The sequence below is a fragment of the Schistocerca nitens genome, chromosome 6 (assembly GCF_023898315.1).
Source record: "Schistocerca nitens isolate TAMUIC-IGC-003100 chromosome 6, iqSchNite1.1, whole genome shotgun sequence".
Classification (NCBI taxonomy): Eukaryota; Metazoa; Arthropoda; class Insecta; order Orthoptera; family Acrididae; genus Schistocerca; species Schistocerca nitens.
The window spans coordinates 523250182-523269642 of record NC_064619.1 but is presented as its reverse complement, the minus strand read 5'-3'; the positions used below and the strand labels follow the sequence as shown (position 1 = coordinate 523269642).

The window sequence follows — 19461 nt, the reverse complement described above, 5'->3', positions numbered from 1 at the left end:
GAGTGGTGTGTGTTCCTATTTTTTCTTGCTGACGAATGATACTCACGAATGAAAACTATGAAATAAGTTGCCATAGGTAAAAATCACAAATACTGAGCAGGTTTGTTTTTTTGTGTTAGCAGAAGCCAACACCGTGTTACAAGTGGAGGCCGAAATGCACGCGTTTTAGCTCATGCAGGCTGGCATGATGAGGGAAGAACTTCACTGACACGAGGTCTGGAACATGACAAGGAATGAGAATTCAGAAAGCGGACGTAATTAGTTTGATACTTAACTTTAATCCATTAATGATGAACGTCGCTCTTGATGGTATATGATTCACAATATTATCTGTTCAGAATACATTCTTGAAGATAGTTCTTTTAGTAACTGAATAGGACGCCTTGCTAGGTCGTAGCAAATGACGTAGCTAAAGGCTATGCTAAACTGTCATCTCTGCAGATGAGAGTGTATGTAGACAGTGAACCATGGCTAGCAAAGTAGGCTGTACAACCGGGGCGAGTGCTTGGGTGTCTCTCTAGACTAGACCTGCCGTGTGGTGGTGCTCGGTCTGCAATCACTGATAGTGGCGACACTCGGGTCCAACGTATACTAATGGGCCGCGGCCGATTTAAAGGCTACCACCTAGCAAGTGTGGTGTCTGGCGGTGACACCACATGTTTTTTTATTTGCATGTGTTGAGTCATGCTGAAGGGTGAGACACACATCTTCAAGATGGGACAGCAATCAAATCAACTTTGCAAGAGGAGATACTGCTTGGATGTCAATACAGAAGTTCTGGGGATCACCAACCTGCTTTGGAAAAGCACAGAATTCCTAAGTTGATAAGAGTAAGGTATTTGGATAGGTAAAAAATGTACTCACCAAGCGGCAGCAGGAGAACACACATAAAAAAGTATTACAGTTTGCAACCTTTTGGAGCCAATGGTTCCTCCTCCTGGCAGAAAGGTTGAAGGCGAAAGAAGAGGGGTGAAGGGAAAGGACTGGTGAGGTTCAGGAAAAGAGGTAGAGTTCAGAGCAGCACCCCGGGTCATCTGAGACTTACAGCACGAGAAGGAAAGACTGGCTGTAGAAGTTCCTCCTTGTAAAGGTAGGCCACATTTAGTCACTCTACAGAGACTTCCATGCCTGTCACTATGATCGATCTTGAAAGTGTTCTGTAAGGACCAGTATCTGGTTGGCATAACAATTTGTACATGGTATCATCTCTGAGCCAGACATGAGATCCTGTAAGCAGATCTTTATGATTGGAAACCTTTCTCTGTACATGCTTGACAGGTGGGCCTGCAAGCAAATGTCTCATCAGGGAGATGAACTGTCATGCAAGTTCTGTCATTGTTTCTGGAATGATTGGCTGAACTGGTACTGGTACAATGAATTCACATAATACATGAAGCTGCTCACCATGGATCAGATGGGCTGGAAAACATATTCAGATCCTCCTTTACTGGCAAACAATACCAGCTGCAATGTGGCTGTCCACATTGATGAGTAACGCATCAGCACCTTCTTTAGTGTTTGCTGCAGCCTCCCCACCATTCCATTACTAGTGGGATGGTGGCTAGTGGAGGGCAAATAGTTGCATCCATGTAATTGAAGAAGCTAATTAAACACCTGTGACTCGAACTGGCATCCATGGTCCATCTTAACAGTTTTAGGAATGCCAAGTCTCAAAAACGATGTAGGCAACAGTACTTTTGTTACTGCCTCAGCAGAGATGTCTGGAATGGGAGTAGCTTTGGGCCACCTCATAAAATGATCCACTACAGTAACTAGTTAGCAACGACCGTCTGAATCAGTTAAGGGTCCTCCTTTTTCCACACGTATACATGAAAATCTTGCTTTCAGCATTGGAGAATGTGCAAGTGGTGTGAAGGCACATCAGCCAACATTGCTGCGGTAGCAATGGAGGCAGGAACATACCCATTCTCGGCAGTCCTTCTGGATTCCTGGCCACTCCACCTTGCTTGCCACTAACCTTGACAATGCCCAGATGAGCAGGGTTATGCAATGCTCAGTAAACTACGTGCCGAAATTCTTTGGGAATGTATGGGTGTCACTTGTCCAGGAATATTCGTGGCACATTATGGAACAGATAATATGATGCAACTGATGGAACAGAAATATGATGCAGCTGCAGGGCCGTGTGTTCACTTTGGAAGAAGTCATGCAGCACAGTGTCCTCTTGTTGCTTGGCCGCTATCCCAGCTCATGGCACTGCCTGTAGGCTGGCGCAGTATCGCGACAGGCAGTCTGCGACAATGTTGTTCCTACCTGAAATGTGACATACATAGGTTGTAAATAGAGCTATATATTCTGCTTGTCTACACTGCCGCGGTGAGCGCTGATCCAATGTGCATTGGAAGAAACAAGTTGGTGGCTTGTGGTCAGTAAAAAGTGTAAAACCTCTTCCTCTGTCATCTTTTGACAGAGTTTTGGAGATGTTTTACCTGTCATGCACATTTTGGAGTAGATGCCCATCTGCCAGTTCATCCATGGATTTACCAAGAAGTTACAGGTTTTTATGTGTACTTGCGCCTTGGAAGTCGTGGCACATGAAGTATTAGTTTTATACGAGCTGAAGATATACTTCCAGGGTACGAAACTGGTCGTCATACAGGGGGAAAATGCAATAAAGAGAAATTGCAGATTTGGACTTTCACTTTGTTTAATATAGACTATTTTACCATCTTTGATTTTAAATTGCTTGATCGTCCTCCACATTATGTACAGGTTCTTTAGCTGTGGTTGCCCGACCTGAAAGGTTATTTGCATCCACATACTGGTCTAGAAATCAGTTAGCAGAATCCACATCTAGATCTACATACATACTCCTCAATCCACCATACGGTGCATGGCGGAGGGTACATCGTACCACAATTAGCATCTTCTCTCCCTGTTTCTCTCCCAAACAGAATGAGGGAAAAATGACTGCCTATATGCCTCTGTATGAGCCCTAATCTCTCTTATCTTATCTTTGTGGTCTTTCCGCGAAATATAAGTTGGTGACAGTAAAATTGTACTGCAGTCAGCCTCAAATGCTGGTTCTCTAAATTTGCTCAGTAGCGATTCACAAAAAGAATGCCTCCTTTCCTCCAGAGACTCCCACTCGAGTTCGTGAAGCATTTCCGTAACACTCACGTGATGATCAAACCTACCAGTAATAAATCTAGCAGCCCGCCTCTGAATTGCTTCTATGTCCTCCCTCAATCCGACCTGATAGGGATCCCAAACGCTCGAGCAGTACTCAAGAATAGGTCGTATTAGTGTTTTATAAGTGGTCTTCTTTACAGATGAACCACAGTTTCCCAAAATTCTACCAATGAACCGAAGACAACTATCCACCTCCCCCACAACTGGCATTACATGCTTCTCCCACTTCATATCGCTCTGCAATGTTATGCCCAAATGTTTAATCGACGTGACTGTGTCAAGCGCTACACTACTAATGGAGTATTCAAACATTACGGGATTATTTTTCCTATTCATCTGCATTAATTTACATTTATCTATATTTAGAGTTAGCTGCCATTCTTTACACCAATCACAAATCCTGTCCAAGTCATCTTGTATCCTCCTAACAGTCCCTCAACTACGACACCTTCCCATACACCACAGCATCATCAGCAAACAGCCGCACATTGCTATCCACCCTATCCAAAAGATCATTTCTGTAGATAGAAAACAACAGTGGACCTACCACACTTCCCTGGGGCACTCCAGATGATACCCTCACCTCCGATGAACACTCACCATTGAGGACAACGTACTGGGTTCTATTGCTTAAGAACTCTTCAAGCCACTCACATATTTGGGAACCACTACCATATGCTCATACCTTAGTTAGGAATATGCAGTGGGGCAACGAGTCAAACGCTTTCCGGAAGTCAAGGAATATGGCATCTGTCTGATACCCTTCATCCATGGTTCGCAAGAAATCATGTGAAAAAAGGGTGAGTTGCGTTTTGCAGGAGTGATGCTTTTTAAAGCTGTGCTGATGCATGGACAGCAACTTCTATGTCTCAAGGAAATTAATTATATTCGAACTGAGAATATGTTCGAGAATCCTGCAACAAACTGACGTTAAGGATATTGGTCTGTAATTTTGAGGATCCATCCTTCTACCCTTCTTATATACAGGCGTCACCTGTGCTTTTTGCAGTCGCTTGGGACTTCACGTTGGGCAAGAGATTCGCGATAAATGCGAGCTAAGTAAGGAGCCAATGCAGTAGAGTACTCTCTGTAAAACCGAATTGGAATCCCATCAGGACCTGGTGATTTATTTATTTTCAACCCATTCTGCTGCTTCACAACCCCAGAGATGTCTATCACTATGCCCTCCATACGGGAATCTGCACGAGACTCAAACGGCGGTATGTTTGTACGATCCTCCTGCGTGAAAGATTTCTCAAATGCTAAATTTCAAATTTCAGCTTTCGTTTAGCTGCCTTCTGTTGCCAGGCCAGACTGATCAGTGAGTGACTGGATGGAAGCCTTCGACCCGCTTACCAATTTTACATAAGACCAGAATTTCCTTGGGTTTTCAGCAAGATCTTTTGCTAAGGTGTGACGGTGGTAGTGCTTGTATGCTTCGCGCATCGCTATTCTTACAGCAGCACGAATCTCTACTAACTTTTGCCTGTCCTCATTCTCCCGATCTTTCTTGTACCGCGAGTGCAACTGTCTTTGCTTCCTGAGCAGTCTCCGAATTGCGCTGTTAAACCACGGTGGGTCTTTTCCGTCCATAACCCAATTTTCCAGGTCATACTTCTCTAATGCGTGATTTACAATTTGTTTAAAATTTGCCCATAATTCTTCCACATCCGTCATACCGGATGTAAATGAAGTCGATTCATTTACTAAGTGGGATGTTAACAACTGCTTATCTGCTCTTTCTAGTAAGAATACTCTCCTGGCCTTCTTGACCGACTTTTTAACTTTTGTAACCATAGTCATAATGACAACATCATGATCTCTAATCCCTGTCTCAACACTGACAACGTCGATGAGGTCTGGTCTGTTCGTGGTCACCAGATCTAAAATATTTCCATTACACGTTGGCTGTCAATTTAGCTGCTCAAGACAGTTTTCGGATAATGTGTTCAAAAGTAATTCACACAATGGCTTGTCTGTGCCACCTGTAATGAATCCATAGACATCCCAGTCTATACTAGGTAGGTTGAAGTCACCTCTGACTAATATAGCATAATCCGGGAACTTACAGAGTGTAGACTCCCTTTGAATGATGCTAGAACTATCACGGTGTAACCTGGTGGCCAGTAATAACACCCAACAATTACTTTTATTTCTCCTAGCCCTGTTAAATGTGTCCAGATAACTTCACAATCACACTCTGCTTCGACTTCAGTAGACACAATATTTTTGTCAACTCCAATGAAGAGACCATCTCCTACAGTGTCTAAGCTGTCTTTCCGATACACGTTCCAACCCTCACTAAATATTTCAGAACGTCCTATCTCAGGGTTCAGCCAGGTCTCAGTCCCGAGAATAATTTGCATGCCACACACTTCCTGGAGGGCAGTAAATTCAGGAACTTTATTCCAAACACTGAAAATTTACCGCTAATGTCTTGATAGCTGAAGTGTCTTTACACTGAGCACGTCCTAATTTCCCTGCCTGCATGTCGACTGGTGAGTGTTCATCAGGACACCTTGCACTACTGCCTAGCCTAAAAAAAAAACCATGTGCACGCCACAAGTACTCTGCTACCCGAGTAGCCGCTTCCTTTGTGTAGTGCACCCCTGACCTATCTAGGAGTGTCCTACAATTCCCCACCCAATAGCGCAAGTCTAGAAATCTGTGGGCAAGACCGTCACAGATTCGACGAAGCCTCTGGTTGAGAGCCTCCACTCAGCTCCAAACCAAAGGACACCGATCCACTATGGGAATGATGCTGCAAATAGAGAACTCTGCTTGCACCCCGTGTGCGAGACCTGCGGTCTTCACCAAATCCGCCAGCCACCTATACGAACTGAGGATCGCCTCAGAACCCAAGTGACAGGCATCATTGGTGCTGAAGTGAGCAACTACTTGCAGACGACTGCACCCCGTATGCTCGATAGCTGCAGGCGAGGGCACCTCCACATCTTGGATGAGGTCCCCCGGCAGACTGAGTGCACGTTGGAATTATTTCCAGCCCTGTACGCTATTTCCCTAATGGGCTCCATCACCCGCCTAACTTCAGACATTCTGGGTGATGATTTTTACGAATTATACTAAGATTTTCTTTTAAACAATGACAGTCCTTGTCAACATTTTCATACTAGTTTCCATTTGTTTCCTAAAGAGAATACTGGTCCCTCAAAACTTACTCATTTACTTAAGGAAAAAATTTGTATGCAGTTGAGTATCAAAGTACAAAATGTGTCAGGAAAGGGAGTAAACAATTGCATGACTGTTTGGACATGGCTAGCACAGAAAATATCATACTTATCTTGGTATGTATGGAGAGCCAGAACTCTACTGCAATACGTCTCTGTAAACAACACCCCAAAACTTCTTATTCTGGGTATATGAGGAGATCTCTGGCTGTCAGTACAGGCTAGAAGCCAACATAGACCTTCCGAGCAAGAAACGTGGGGTACCCAGATGAATATCTGCTACTTTTAATGTTTGTCCGTAACTCTTATTTATAGTGGTCAGGAAGGCCACATTCATTGAGAACTGCAAGCATTTAAACTGAAATGATAAGTTTGTTTGGATGATGGGAATTTGTGGTATTATACGGTATCTTCCTTGTCTCTGCTAGTGATGATGGAGGCCCACATGATATGCCTTCTCAGGTCTATGATGCATAACCTGGTGCTATTACACAATCATGGTGCATCCATCTTATGCATTAGTAAGACAGGCACACCCACCTTTAGCTTCAACTTGTGGGACAGCACCTGAAACAGCTCTAATGAGTTAAGAAACTGTACAGGGTATGAAGTAGCGTCATCTCTTGTCATCACTGTATCAGTTGACATGCAGGTATCACCTCACCATGTACTTGAGCAATGTTCCCACCGATTCATTGTTCGATTCATTGTTAGGTGCCAAGCTAACTCTTTCATAAAACCATTTCCCATTGCTCAAGTTTTCATATAAGCTCAGAAAAACCGTATTAATTAGGCTATCTTACAAGCTTGCAACATTGCAAAAGCGGCTTTCAGAGTTTATTAGGTGTTCCGCATCCATCGTGATGCGACCCTCGCCAATCTCAAGTGGTTATTGAGCAAAGAGCCCAAACTCTTGGTCATTGTGGAGTTGGTCTCTCCTATTAGTTGTCAGCTGTAAACTTTCTACATGTGCCCACAGTGGTGGGAATTTGAGGCATGCTTTGATTTCATCTGCCGTACTGCCTTGCTCAGTTACTGACAGTGTCTGTTGGAAGTCATCTGTGAGTAGGACAACTACTTCACCCATTAACATTCAGTTACCACTGATACCTTGCAAGCTTCGGTCAAGCGCCTCTATCATATGCTTGTATGAAATCGAGCATTCATCCCACACAAACAATTTTCACTGCTGCAACACAGCGGCACAGCCACTGCTCTTGCTTACATTGCTATTGGTCATTTCCTCACTTGCAAGGATGAGAGGAAGCTTGAACACTGATTGGGCAGTTTTCCTCTGCTGAGCAAGGTCGCATCTATCCCAGGAGATGCAACAGCTAGCACGACATTCCCATCCTGCAGCAAATTCAACAGGAATGTCTTGCCAATGCCCTCATATGTATCCAAGAAATGAAGACCCCATTCTCCATGTGGCTCAAAATTTCATTGAAAATGTGCTTTAGTTCTAGCAGGGGCTCATTCTGGCCAACTTGGCTCCAAGGGTGCCATGTCGTAACTGAGTTTCTTAGCAACTCGGTGGACAACCCTGCCGCTCAGTGTGGGGTAGTTGTATCGTAATCAGTCAGTCATTTTCCCACCATCAGGAAACTTTGTCCTCAGTAAGCTTCAGCACTTCATTAAGATATATGTCACCACTGACCTGTGTTGTCTCTTGGTACTGATGTGTGATTTCTTCAGATAATGCTGTTCTATACTTATTCCAAAGTGCCATAGGGTTCAGGAGTCCACAGGTCTCAATAACCGCAAACAGCTCTCTCTACTTGATTAATGACTGGCACAGTATGGCATCCTCCATTGTAGCGTCCCAGTGGCCATCATCTTCCAAAAGTCCCATTACTTCACATGCTTCCCAGAACAAGCCTTTTTCTTCTCTGTCATCTGTTTTCAGGGCCTGAAAATTGATGAGACCCCAGGCACAGGTCAGAAGCAACCATACACAGTAACACTCAAAGTCTGTTACATGCATTGGTGTAAATCATGTCGAGGGCATCTGACGCCCTCACGCTTCGCCAGTTATGTGTTCTGTGTGTAATATTTTGGCACACTGGTGTACAGCAAAGTTCTGGCACAGACTGAAAAATGTGGTGAGGATGGTGGTGGCAGTGTTACTATTCAGTAATGCAAATTGGCCTCCTTGAAGTACATGCATTCACTGTTGGAAAATTGCAGTGCTAGATGTGTCACTATTGGATGCCTCTCTTGAAGTGGCAAGCCCAATAGCCATCACACTGCTTCATTGTTTCTCACATATCGACATGCTTGAAACATCTGCACTTTGTCTTATTGAAAATGTTAGCACAGCCCTGCTGTTGCACAATAAATATCACCTGGTCATGCCTTTGTTTATGTATTTGCAAGTGTCGTACAGCTGTTTGTCCACGTTGGAGTCTGGCAACTCTGCTGATATCACTTCATCGTTTTGGTTAGGCCGCAATTTCTGTTTTAACCACAGCAGCAAGTGCTCATGGAGCAAGCCATCTTTGGCACTCAGTAGAGTTAATGAAGCACTGTGCTTCACAAAAAACTTGCCCTTTCGTAAGGTGGGCCACCAGCTTTTGCTCTGTAACCTTAAAAAGTCATGCAACAATGTCATGGTAGTCTGTCAGTTTATGCCTGGCCATCAGTTCTTCCCTGACCTCGGTCCAGGTAGGGATGCACATGAAGGTGATAAATAAATCTGGCTGACCATAGTTCCATATAAAGGAGAACGCATGGGAGGATGGCCATCTGACCTAAGTAATTTGGATTTACAATGCCATATTTCGCAATTGTGTCTTGCAAGTGGACATAATTCTCTGGAGGCAGCTTAATTTGATTTAGTGCCATGAATCTTATATACTCACTCTCGATCTCAGTGTACATGTCTACCAAAAATTGTGACAGAAGTGTCCTGCACCACAATGGCAAGATGAAGTTGTGGTCATGACCATCGGGTGAAAGGCATAGAAATCCATGCCTGTCACTTTTTTGTTTGGCTTCAGTCACCAAGTCACCGAATTTGTTTGAGGAGTACTAAAATGATATCTTTCTTGCTCTTTCCAAAACATAATGGGGTACTCTAGAGCATCATAATAGCAGTGTGTGTCTGCGATCCTGGTGACAAGAGTCATCGTTCTTGCGCAGAACGATGTCCCTTGGGGTGGTGGCGTCAGTGCCCATGACCATGGCCATGGCCAGTTCATTGTAGCCTGTGCTGCCCAATCAGCAGATGATCTTTATCGATCACTACCTTCCAACTCTTGTCAGGCATGTTCTCCAGAGGCTTAAAGACTTCTCATGTTCTTTCTGGCGTTGATTCACAGTTTGTACTGTTTGTCCACTGTAGCAGCAGCTGCACTGACATGGTATTTTGTACACTCCAGGCATTCTAAGCCCAATATCATCCTTCACGGGCCTCTTGAGCTGTTGTATTTTTGTTGGTGGCCTGAACAGTGTTGAGATGTCATGTCTCTTCAGGAGCTGGCTAAACTTTCCCAACACTGTGCTATGGAAACACAAAAATGCAAGTCTCTTGTTCTCTTTTTCAGTGGTGTTTTTCCTGCATGTCTCACCAGAAACAGCCTCTGATACCTGGCAGTGATTGTAGCCATTTTCCCAGAAGACTTTTCAGCGGTGGATTAGTTCTAGTCATAGATTTTCAACATCTGAGATGACTTTGTCACAGTGGACGAGGATGTTCAGAACACCACATTTTTGTGCTGGATGGTGGTGGCTAAGAGCGTGCAGATACTGATTCGTTTGTGTAGGTTTCCTGTACATACTGTGGCTGAGGTGTCCATTGGTTTTCCAGTGAATGAGGACATCAAGGAAGGGCAATGCACCATCTATATCCACTTCCACTGTAAACCTAATGTGGTCATGAATGCTGTACAGGTGGTCTAAGAATTCTCCCAGCTTTTCAGATCCAAGGGGCCAGATGATAAAAGTGTCATCAATGTAACGATAAAAGTAACTTTGCTTATCTGGAGCCATGATCAAAACAGTGTTTAAATGTCACCATAATGAGGTTGGCCATGGATTGAGCTAATGGACTTCTCATTGCCAGGTCGTCCAGCTGGTGGAAATATGATTATGTCAGTGTGTGCTTAAACAATCCCAAGTTGTACTATCGACTAACTGGGAGAGATGTAAATAGGGAGACCACATCACTCCTGACCATCATATCACTTCACCCAAAACATATGTTTAATTTGGTTGATAAAATCATTAGTGTTCTTGATGCGACATACACAACGATCCAGGCTGGCCAGACATTTTCCCAGCATGGCTATGTACCAGCGACATAACAGTGATTTATCTCTTCACAATGTCCGAAGAGAGCTCTGTCAAAAGCTTGTGAGATTTTGAGCACCTGATGTAGCTGGAAGCCCGAGAAGATTTTATTAATTCATTTCACCTTGAGACCGTGCATACAAAATTATGTGAATGGTAGACATATATAAATATTATTACATAAATATTGTACATAGATACTGCTTACCCTGTACCCATAATTAAAAAATAAAGAATCACCTTTTTTCATTTTATATAAATTCCTTTATGTTAAAAGTGCCTTCTTTTTCAACCAAACCTCTACCATTATTTTGAGTTTATTTTCATGTAATGCCCTTGTGCTATGTGGTATATTATTGAAAAATTTTTTGCGAGCGTGTAGAAAATTATTTTTTCAGGGAATTTCAAATCTGTCAGGGAAATATCAAGGAAATTTAAAAAAAAAAACAGCTCCAGAAAAAGCTTGGTTTTGTCTCAGTAGATGAAATGGTTTGTTTACTGAGATGTCATGCATTGTCTGTGGCTGGTGGCTGGGTGTTGCCACCACTTCTTGCTGCTAAACTAGTAGCTGCTGACAAGAGGCAGGGAGATATGAGGAGTGGTTTGTTTGGATCTGATTCTCAGAGATTGTTGACGGAGCAGCTGGAGATTGCAGTCATGTGTGCGTGAGTTGTGTCTGAGTGATTGTGTGAATGTTATGTGTGTTCTCATTTTCTGACAAAGGCTATGGCTGAAAATTTAGTTGTGAGAGTGTGATTGTCTTTTCTACTTGCCTGTCTGTGGCTCTGTGATCATCTTTATAGTGAATTGCACAAGCTGTCTGTTGCATGGATTGATCACCATGGTCTCATTTCATCAACATGGTGTGTACCTGTGACACGTGAATATCTGGCCACATGAGTGGATTACCACGATGAAGCTACAGGCCATTTCTGCAGGTATCTCTTAACAGATCGGGCCTGCCGATCTGAAGCCCATCATTTCTCACTAAATGGGCAGGCCATCGGATCTAGTCCCACTGATCTGCCCACAGGCTGGGTCTTTTTGCATGTGGCATAATGCAGTGGCTTTTCGTGATTTATCCATGGACCCAGGACCGAGGTGCTCCTTGGCAGGCCAGAGGCCAAGGGTGATGGATTTCAGGAATTGTGACTCTCTCACCTCATGTACATTGTACAGTGCGACGTTTTTTAGACATTTTATTTATTGCAGTACATTTTGGCACTTCAGAAGTAGTTTATACAGGGTGTTACAAAAAGGTACGGCCAAACTTTCTGGAAACATTCCTCACACACAAATAAAGAAAAGATGTTATGTGGACATGTGTCCAGAAATGCTTAATTTCCATGTTAGAGCTCATTTTAGTTTGTTCTTCCACCTACGCTCAATGGAGCACATTATCATGATTTCATACGAGCTACTCTACCTGTGCTGCTAGAACATGTGCCTTTACAAGAACGACACAACATGTGGTTCATGCACGATGGAGCTCCTGCACATTTCAGTCGAAGTGTTCGTACGCTTCTCAACAACAGATTTGGTGACCGATGGATTGGTAGAGGCGGACCAGTTCCATGGCTTCCACGCTCTCCTGACCTCAACCCTCTTGACTTTCATTTATGGGGGCATTTGGAAGCTTTTGTCTACGCAACACTGGTACCAAATGTAGAGACTCTTCGTGCTCATATTGTGGACGGCTGTGATACAATACGCCATTCTCCAGGGCTGCATCAGCGCATCAGGGATTCCATGCGACGGAGGGTAGATGCATGTATCCTCGCTAACGGAGGACATTTTGAACATTTCCTGTAACAAAGTGTTTGAAGTCACGCTGGTACTTTCTGTTGCTGTGTGTTTCCATTCCATGATTAATGCGATTTGAAGAGAAGTAATAAAATGAGCTCTAACATGGAAAGTAAGCATTTCTGGACACATGTCCGCATAACATATTTTCTTTCTTTGTGTGTGTGGAATGTTTCCTGAAAGTTTGGCCGTACCTTTTTGTAACACCCTGTATATGAGAAAGTATGGACAGTAAGAAGAAAATTGTGGCAGTTGCTGTCAGTTTGTACACTACATACTCATATATTTCTCCAAAGAAAAATCACACAATACCTGTAAAATAATAGACGTAACACAGTGGGTAATAACTGACAATAATGAACATAGTAGAAACAACATTTTGTTGTCTGTCACCTGTAGCTTTGGTTTACACAACTCTTCCTGCCTTATACACTTCTTTCAAGAGGCCTACTTTTCTCTGACATTATTTGTAAAATGAGTGAATGTATTTTAAATCTGTCTTGTGGCTCCAAGGAAATGCGTATTTTTGTCACCAGGTGTGTTTTGTGTTATTGAAATAAAATAACAACAGTAGTCTTACTGAAACATATATACCATTTGGGTTGCTTTCTCCATCTAAAAGCAGTCCATTACAAAAGATGTTGATGTTAGTACTTAAGATTTTTGTTCACATGGGGGAAAATACAGAAGTCCCTACAATTTTTTGTCAACTTATACCTTTATTTACCCTTGAAATCTCAAAATTTGTGAGGAAAAAATGCTAAAAGTTTTCTGGCAATAAGGGAAATATCAGGGAATTTCACTTGGGGGAACTTGTGGCAAACTATTTGGATTCCACATGAACAAGTCTGCAGAATATCCAGTAAGTTCCTGTTTCTGGTTTCATATGGGTGCACATCTAATTTACTTTCATACATGCGGATGTTCTGTTTGGCATGCCTAAGTACTTTGAGTATGTGTAGACTGCATACTGTAAGTATTTTTACTCAATAAATTACTGTCTGCGGGAAGTTTAGTTGCTGAAACCAAAACTGCATCTAATGACTTTTTCTGCTAGAGGAAACCTCTTTTGCTCCAGCTTAGTTTCCATAAAGAAGTGTTGCATAATGCAAGTGTGTATGAAGAAAAGCATAGAATGCCATGAGCATGAATTCTGTACTCTCACAATTTTTCAGTTACCCAAGGAGATATAAAACCTTGCCAACTCAAGTACAGAGCATTTCTGTATGAATGTTCCAGCATAATTTACTATTGAGGTACATGTCCAACAATTTTACAGGGTTCTTGAATTCATTTGATCCATTATTAATATTTCTAATGGAAAAGAGGACGTGATACTTAATGTCAACTCATTTTCATAGAACTACTGAGCTTCCTTTTCCATCAAGGAGTTGTTCATCTGTTTGACAACATTCACATCATTATGTGATGTGATAAAAGTTGTGTCATCAGTGTACATAATGGATTTATATGATAATAAGTTGGGCAGGTCATTCTCATAAACAATAAATAAGAAAGGTTCCAACACAGATTCTTGTGGGACTCATTATTTTAGCTTGGGAAGGCCAGATTTTTTTTTTTTTTTTTAATTTACAACAATCATTTGGTTTCTGTTAGTCAAATACAATTTCAGTAGTGATAGTCTTATTTCAGTTCTTCCATATCTTTCAAGTTTCTTAATGAAAACACTGTGTGAGATAGTGCCAGATACTATGGTTAGAAGTGCTAGACCTGGTATAAGTGTGCTCCCTATTCTTAAAATCATATAGAACTGATAATACAGCTTCTTGTCAGTTGCTGATTGTGCATTTTGGTAACCATATTGAGACCTCTTAAGTAAATTGTAACACACAAAGAGATCATTTAATTGGTCTTGCATTAGCGTTTCAGTAATATTATATTTAATTGGTAGTATTTTTACACTGCTGCCACGATGTACTCCGTAATGTATAAAAAACAAAAAGTCTACTGTCTTCTTTATCCTATGCTCAACCCACTGCCTAAAGACCTTAGTAAAAGGTGCATAATTCCATATTTAGGAAAAGTCTGTCTGTATGTGGCCAGGAAGTTTGGATCCAAGAACTTCAAAATTTCATTTAGTGTGGACAAACTACGAGGTGCATTCAAGTTCTAAGGCCTCCGATTTTTTTTCTCCGGACTGGAAAGAGATAGAACGTTCATTGTCAATACATCCCAGAGATGGCAGCACTGTATGGCAGATGGAATTTTACCGCCAGCGGCGAGAACGAGAACTGTTTTAAATACTTAAAATGGCGATGTTTTCCTTACTTGAACAGCGTGCAATCATTTGTTTTCTGAATTTGCGTGGTGTGAAACCAATTGAAATTAATTGACAGTTGGAGACATGTGGTGATGGAGTTATGGATGTGTCGAAAGTGCATTCGTGGGTGTGACAGTTTAATGAAGGCAGAACATCGTGTGACAACAAACCGAAACAACCTCAGGCTCGCACAAGCCGGTCTGACGACATGATCGAGAAAGTGGAGAGAATTGTTTTCGGGGATCGCCAAATGACTGTTGAACAGATCGCCTCCAGATTTGGCATTTCTGTGGGTTCTGTGCACACAATCCTGCATGACGACCTGAAAATGCGAAAAGTGTCATCCAGGTTGGTGCCACGAATGCTGACGGACGACCACATGGCTGCCCGTTTGGCATGTTGCCAAGCAATGTTGACGCACAACGACAGCATGAATGGGACTTTCTTTTCGTCGGTTGTGACAATGGATGAGACATAGATGCCATTTTTCAATCCAGAAACAAAGCGCCAGTCAGCTCAATGGAAGCACACAGATTCACCACCACCAAAAAAATTTCGGGTAACCACCAGTGCTGAAAAAATGATGGTGTCCATGTTCTGGGACAGCGAGGGCGTAATCCTTACCCATTGTGTTCCAAAGGGCACTACGGTAACAGGTGCATCCTACGAAAAAGTTTTGAAGAACAAATTCCTTCCTGCACTGCAACAAAAACGTCCGGGAAGTGCTGCGCGTGTGCTGTTTCACCAAGACGACGCACCCGCACATCGAGCTAACGTTACGCAACAGTTTCTTCGTGATAACAACTTTGAAGTGATTCCTCATGCTCTCTACTCACCTGACCTGGCTCCTAGTGACTTTTGGCTTTTTCCAACAATGAAAGACACTCTCCGTGGCCGCACATTCACCAGCCGTGCTGCTATTGCCTCAGCGATTTTCCAGTGGTCAAAACAGACTCCTAAAGAAGCCTTCGCCGCTGCCATGGAATCATGGCGTCAGCGTTGTGAAAAATGTGTACGTCTGCAGGACGATTACGTCGAGAAGTAACGCCAGTTTCATCGATTTCGGGTGAGTAGTTAATTAGAAAAAAAATCGGAGGCCTTATAACTTGAATGCATCTCGTATTGAACACTTATTGCTCAATGGTGAAGACAGCACATCAGTTTTGCAAAAGAGTGGAATATACAGAATCACTGGTAATTATGAAAACCTGTATAAGGGGCAGTCTGGCATGGCAATATCCACCCACTTGAAAAACCACCATCGAAGAAGGAGAGGGAAAAGGAGACTCTACTTTTCTTCTACCTAAAGAATGCCACATTTACAATGTGCAACATGAATTCTTCCATAACATCCACTAAGGGAGGAAAATGAACTGCCTTGAAATAATGGAAATTGAAGAACATATATCTGCTTTCACAAACATAGCACTTAATGATCACAGTTACCTTACTTGCCACTTCTAATTGCAGAGACTGCTAACAATGCCATCCTGATCATAGTGTAAATTGTCCCTCCTACTCATATGCCCCATTTTCCTTTATTTTAGTTACTGTATGTACATTTACTATTAAAAGAATCATTTTGGATGATTGTAGATGTTTCACTGCCTTCTTAGTCACACTTGTAATATTTTACCTGTTTGTAATATTCGGCCTGTTGAGTTTATCTTGTTCAATCACCAAAAGTTTACTACATGTTGTTCAACTTATTTCCTTCTCAGGACAATTGTTTTAATTTGTTGTATAGTTCATTATTTAATGTGTCACATATTTTACATAAGCTAAATAGTTTCACACAGGAGCTAAATAGTTTTACACATTCATCTTACTTTAGTCGTAAGTCAAACCTTAACAATTGTCATCTTTAAAAACCAGCTGAGATTTTCTGTATATGCAACAGGTATAAAATCTTTGATACCCCAAAAATTTTACAGTTTTGATGAAGGTGTAACTGCCGAAAACCAGTTTGTAAAATAATAAATATTATGGTATATTACATCAGTATTGTGTGGTTTTTTCATTCCTAAAGTACATTCTATGGATTACTACTAGTTTTGGTTTCACATCATCTTAAATTTGGCTAAAACTTTTGCAGAGCTGTCACAAAATTTTGCAGCCTCTACAGAAATGCTTGTTAAATCTTTGGTTATTTTGCTCATGAGCTCAAATTTTGCATGGTTTAGTTTTACTGTTGAGGAGCATCTTTGCAAAATTTCATTGAATTGGAGATGGTCAGGATGGGATCACTGGTCCACGTGGTACACAATGGCCCTTCAGTTAAATCTTTCTGATAGCAATCCTTCTCCTGGGCTTGTATCTATTATTGGGTAGAAATCAATATTTATCAGTTTGTATATTTGGTAGCATTCTAAACTTTCTCATCACTATAAATATGAAACTGACTGTGTACAAAATGTTTTGTCAATTGTGTCTGTGGAGTGGAACAATTTCTTTTAAACTGTAAGTCTCTTATATATGTGATTAATACATCTTCCCTTCCTGTGACATTTATGTCTAGTTTCACACTTACTTAATTACAAACACATCTTTGCATAGGCTTTCAGGGTAACAAACTGTCTGGAAAAGCAAGAATTCTCAGGGAAATTAAGTGTACTGGAAGAGTTAGGGAATTTTGAAAAGCATGGAATTATGAGATACTGAACAGTATATGTTTACAAATCACTGCAAGATTCTGATTTGAAACATTGTTTGTGGAGTCGCATAACGAAAGGTGAAGAAGGGGGTTTGGTTACCTCTAGCAGATGTTAAGAATCTATCTTATTCCAGAATGAAATTTTCACTCTGCAACAGAGTTTGTGCTGATTTGAAACTTCCTGGCAGATTAAAACTGTGCGCTGGATCGAGACTTGAACTCGGGAGCTCTGTTTTTTGCAGGCAAGTGCTCTACTGACTGAGCTACCCAAGTACAACTATGACCCATCCTCACAACTTTACTTTCACCAGTACCTGATCTTGTGCCTTCCAAACTTCACAAAAGTTCTGTGAAACTTGCAAGACTAGCACTGCTGGAAGAAAGGATATTGTGGAGACATAGCTTAGCCACAACCTGGGGGATGTTTTTGCAGAATGAAATTCTCCCTCTGCAGTGGAGTGTGGGCTTATATGAAACTTCGTGGCAAATTAAAACTGTGAGGGCGGGGCATGAGTTGTACTTGGGTAGCTCAGTTGTTGGACCACCTGCCTGTGAAAGGCAAAGGTCCCAAGTTCAAGTCTCAGTCCGACATACAGTTTTAATCTGCCAAGAAGTTTCATATAAGGGCAGACTCTGCTGCAGAGTGAAGATTTCATTTGAAAACTATCTCCAGACTTTGGTAAAGCCATGTTTCTGCAGTAACCTTTCTTCCAGGAGTGCAAGTTTCACAGGAGAGCTTCTGTGAAGTTTGGAAGGTAGGAGATGGGGTCCTGGCAGAAGTAAAGTTGTGAGGGCGGGTCATGAATCGTGCTTGGGTATCTCAGTCAGTAGAGCATGTGCCCGAGTTCAAGTCTCAGTCCATCACACAGCTTTAATCTGCAAAGAAGTTTTGTCTTCCTTATTGCCCATTGGTTCTCAGTCTCCAGGTCTTGTTTCCCACATCAGGCTTTTTAGAAGTACAGAGTATAATGTGCACATGAGAATTTTTCACGTAGCTGCGAATTTGTCACTCACCTCAAACCAAAGGCAAATTTTTAACTTTATAAAAAAAAGATAGTTAAATATGGTCCTTATCAGAACATGCTTGTTTGTATATCAGAACTGAATATTCACAGTTAAGTTCTTTTTTACTAATTTCAATACAGAGTAGCAATTTACCAACTTCCTTGCAGTGTCTTGTTTTCAGTCAGTGATGGCCATAGTGTGAACAGCATCCCATCCATTGATTACATAGTGCGAAACATTATGTGTTGTTGTTGTCAAAGTCTGCTGATATAACATTCCAAAGACAACAGTTGTGAGCATGATCCTTTCAAGGATTCACAATGAGACAACATGGCAGAGAATATTGTTGGATGAAAGTAATGCAGAACAGCTTACAGAACTGTTGATAAAACTTTAAATCCTAGTTGAACTTGCACTAATAAGTGACTCAGGAGCTCAAAAACTTTAATTTGTGGCCATTAAAACTAGTAAAGTAAAACATGCTCTCACATAAGACAAATATTAGTTTGGGAATATTTTGAAATTTCAGCTGGTAAGGACCTTGAAATTTCAAGAAAATCTTTTTATTGAACAACCAAGGATTTACACATTGGTTTTACTTTTTTAGTTCTTTAAGCCATATTCATGACCATAACTACATGTGATAAACTCATTGTGTTATTTTAAACTTTTAGCATCTAAATTTCAGGTGCTGGAGTACACTATTGATAGAGATGATAATATTATTTATTTATATAAATTGAAAGAAGGAAGCACAGAATCAAGTTTTACACTACGAGTTGCACTTTCTCTTGGAGTGAAAGAAACTACTGTAAAAAGGGCACAAAAGGTTTGTGAATATGTAATCAGGTATTCAGCTTAATATTTGTTTCCTTAGATCAAAAGAAATGAACAATTCCAGTTTAGTTTTTGTTTCCCCTTCTTTTGTGTTTTGTATAAATATTACACTATGCAAATGAGTTGTATATTTTATTTTGAGTGTGATACCTTTTATTACACCATCCCATATTTGCTATTAGCTTCTCAGACACACAGTAGAATGAACTTCGTTAAGTGCGCTTAATGAAATGAATGGATTGATTTGTATG

General features: G+C 41.5%; 1 protein-coding gene across 1 annotated transcript in view; it reads left to right on the top strand.

The window, feature by feature from the left end:
• The window catches only part of LOC126263439 (mutS protein homolog 5-like), a 265557-nt gene that overhangs the window by 182682 nt on the left and 63414 nt on the right, over positions 1-19461 (top strand). The window contains exon 17 of the mRNA XM_049960532.1: positions 19062-19202. Coding sequence (XP_049816489.1) covers positions 19062-19202 — 141 coding nt within the window. The remainder of the gene's footprint in view (positions 1-19061; positions 19203-19461) is intronic.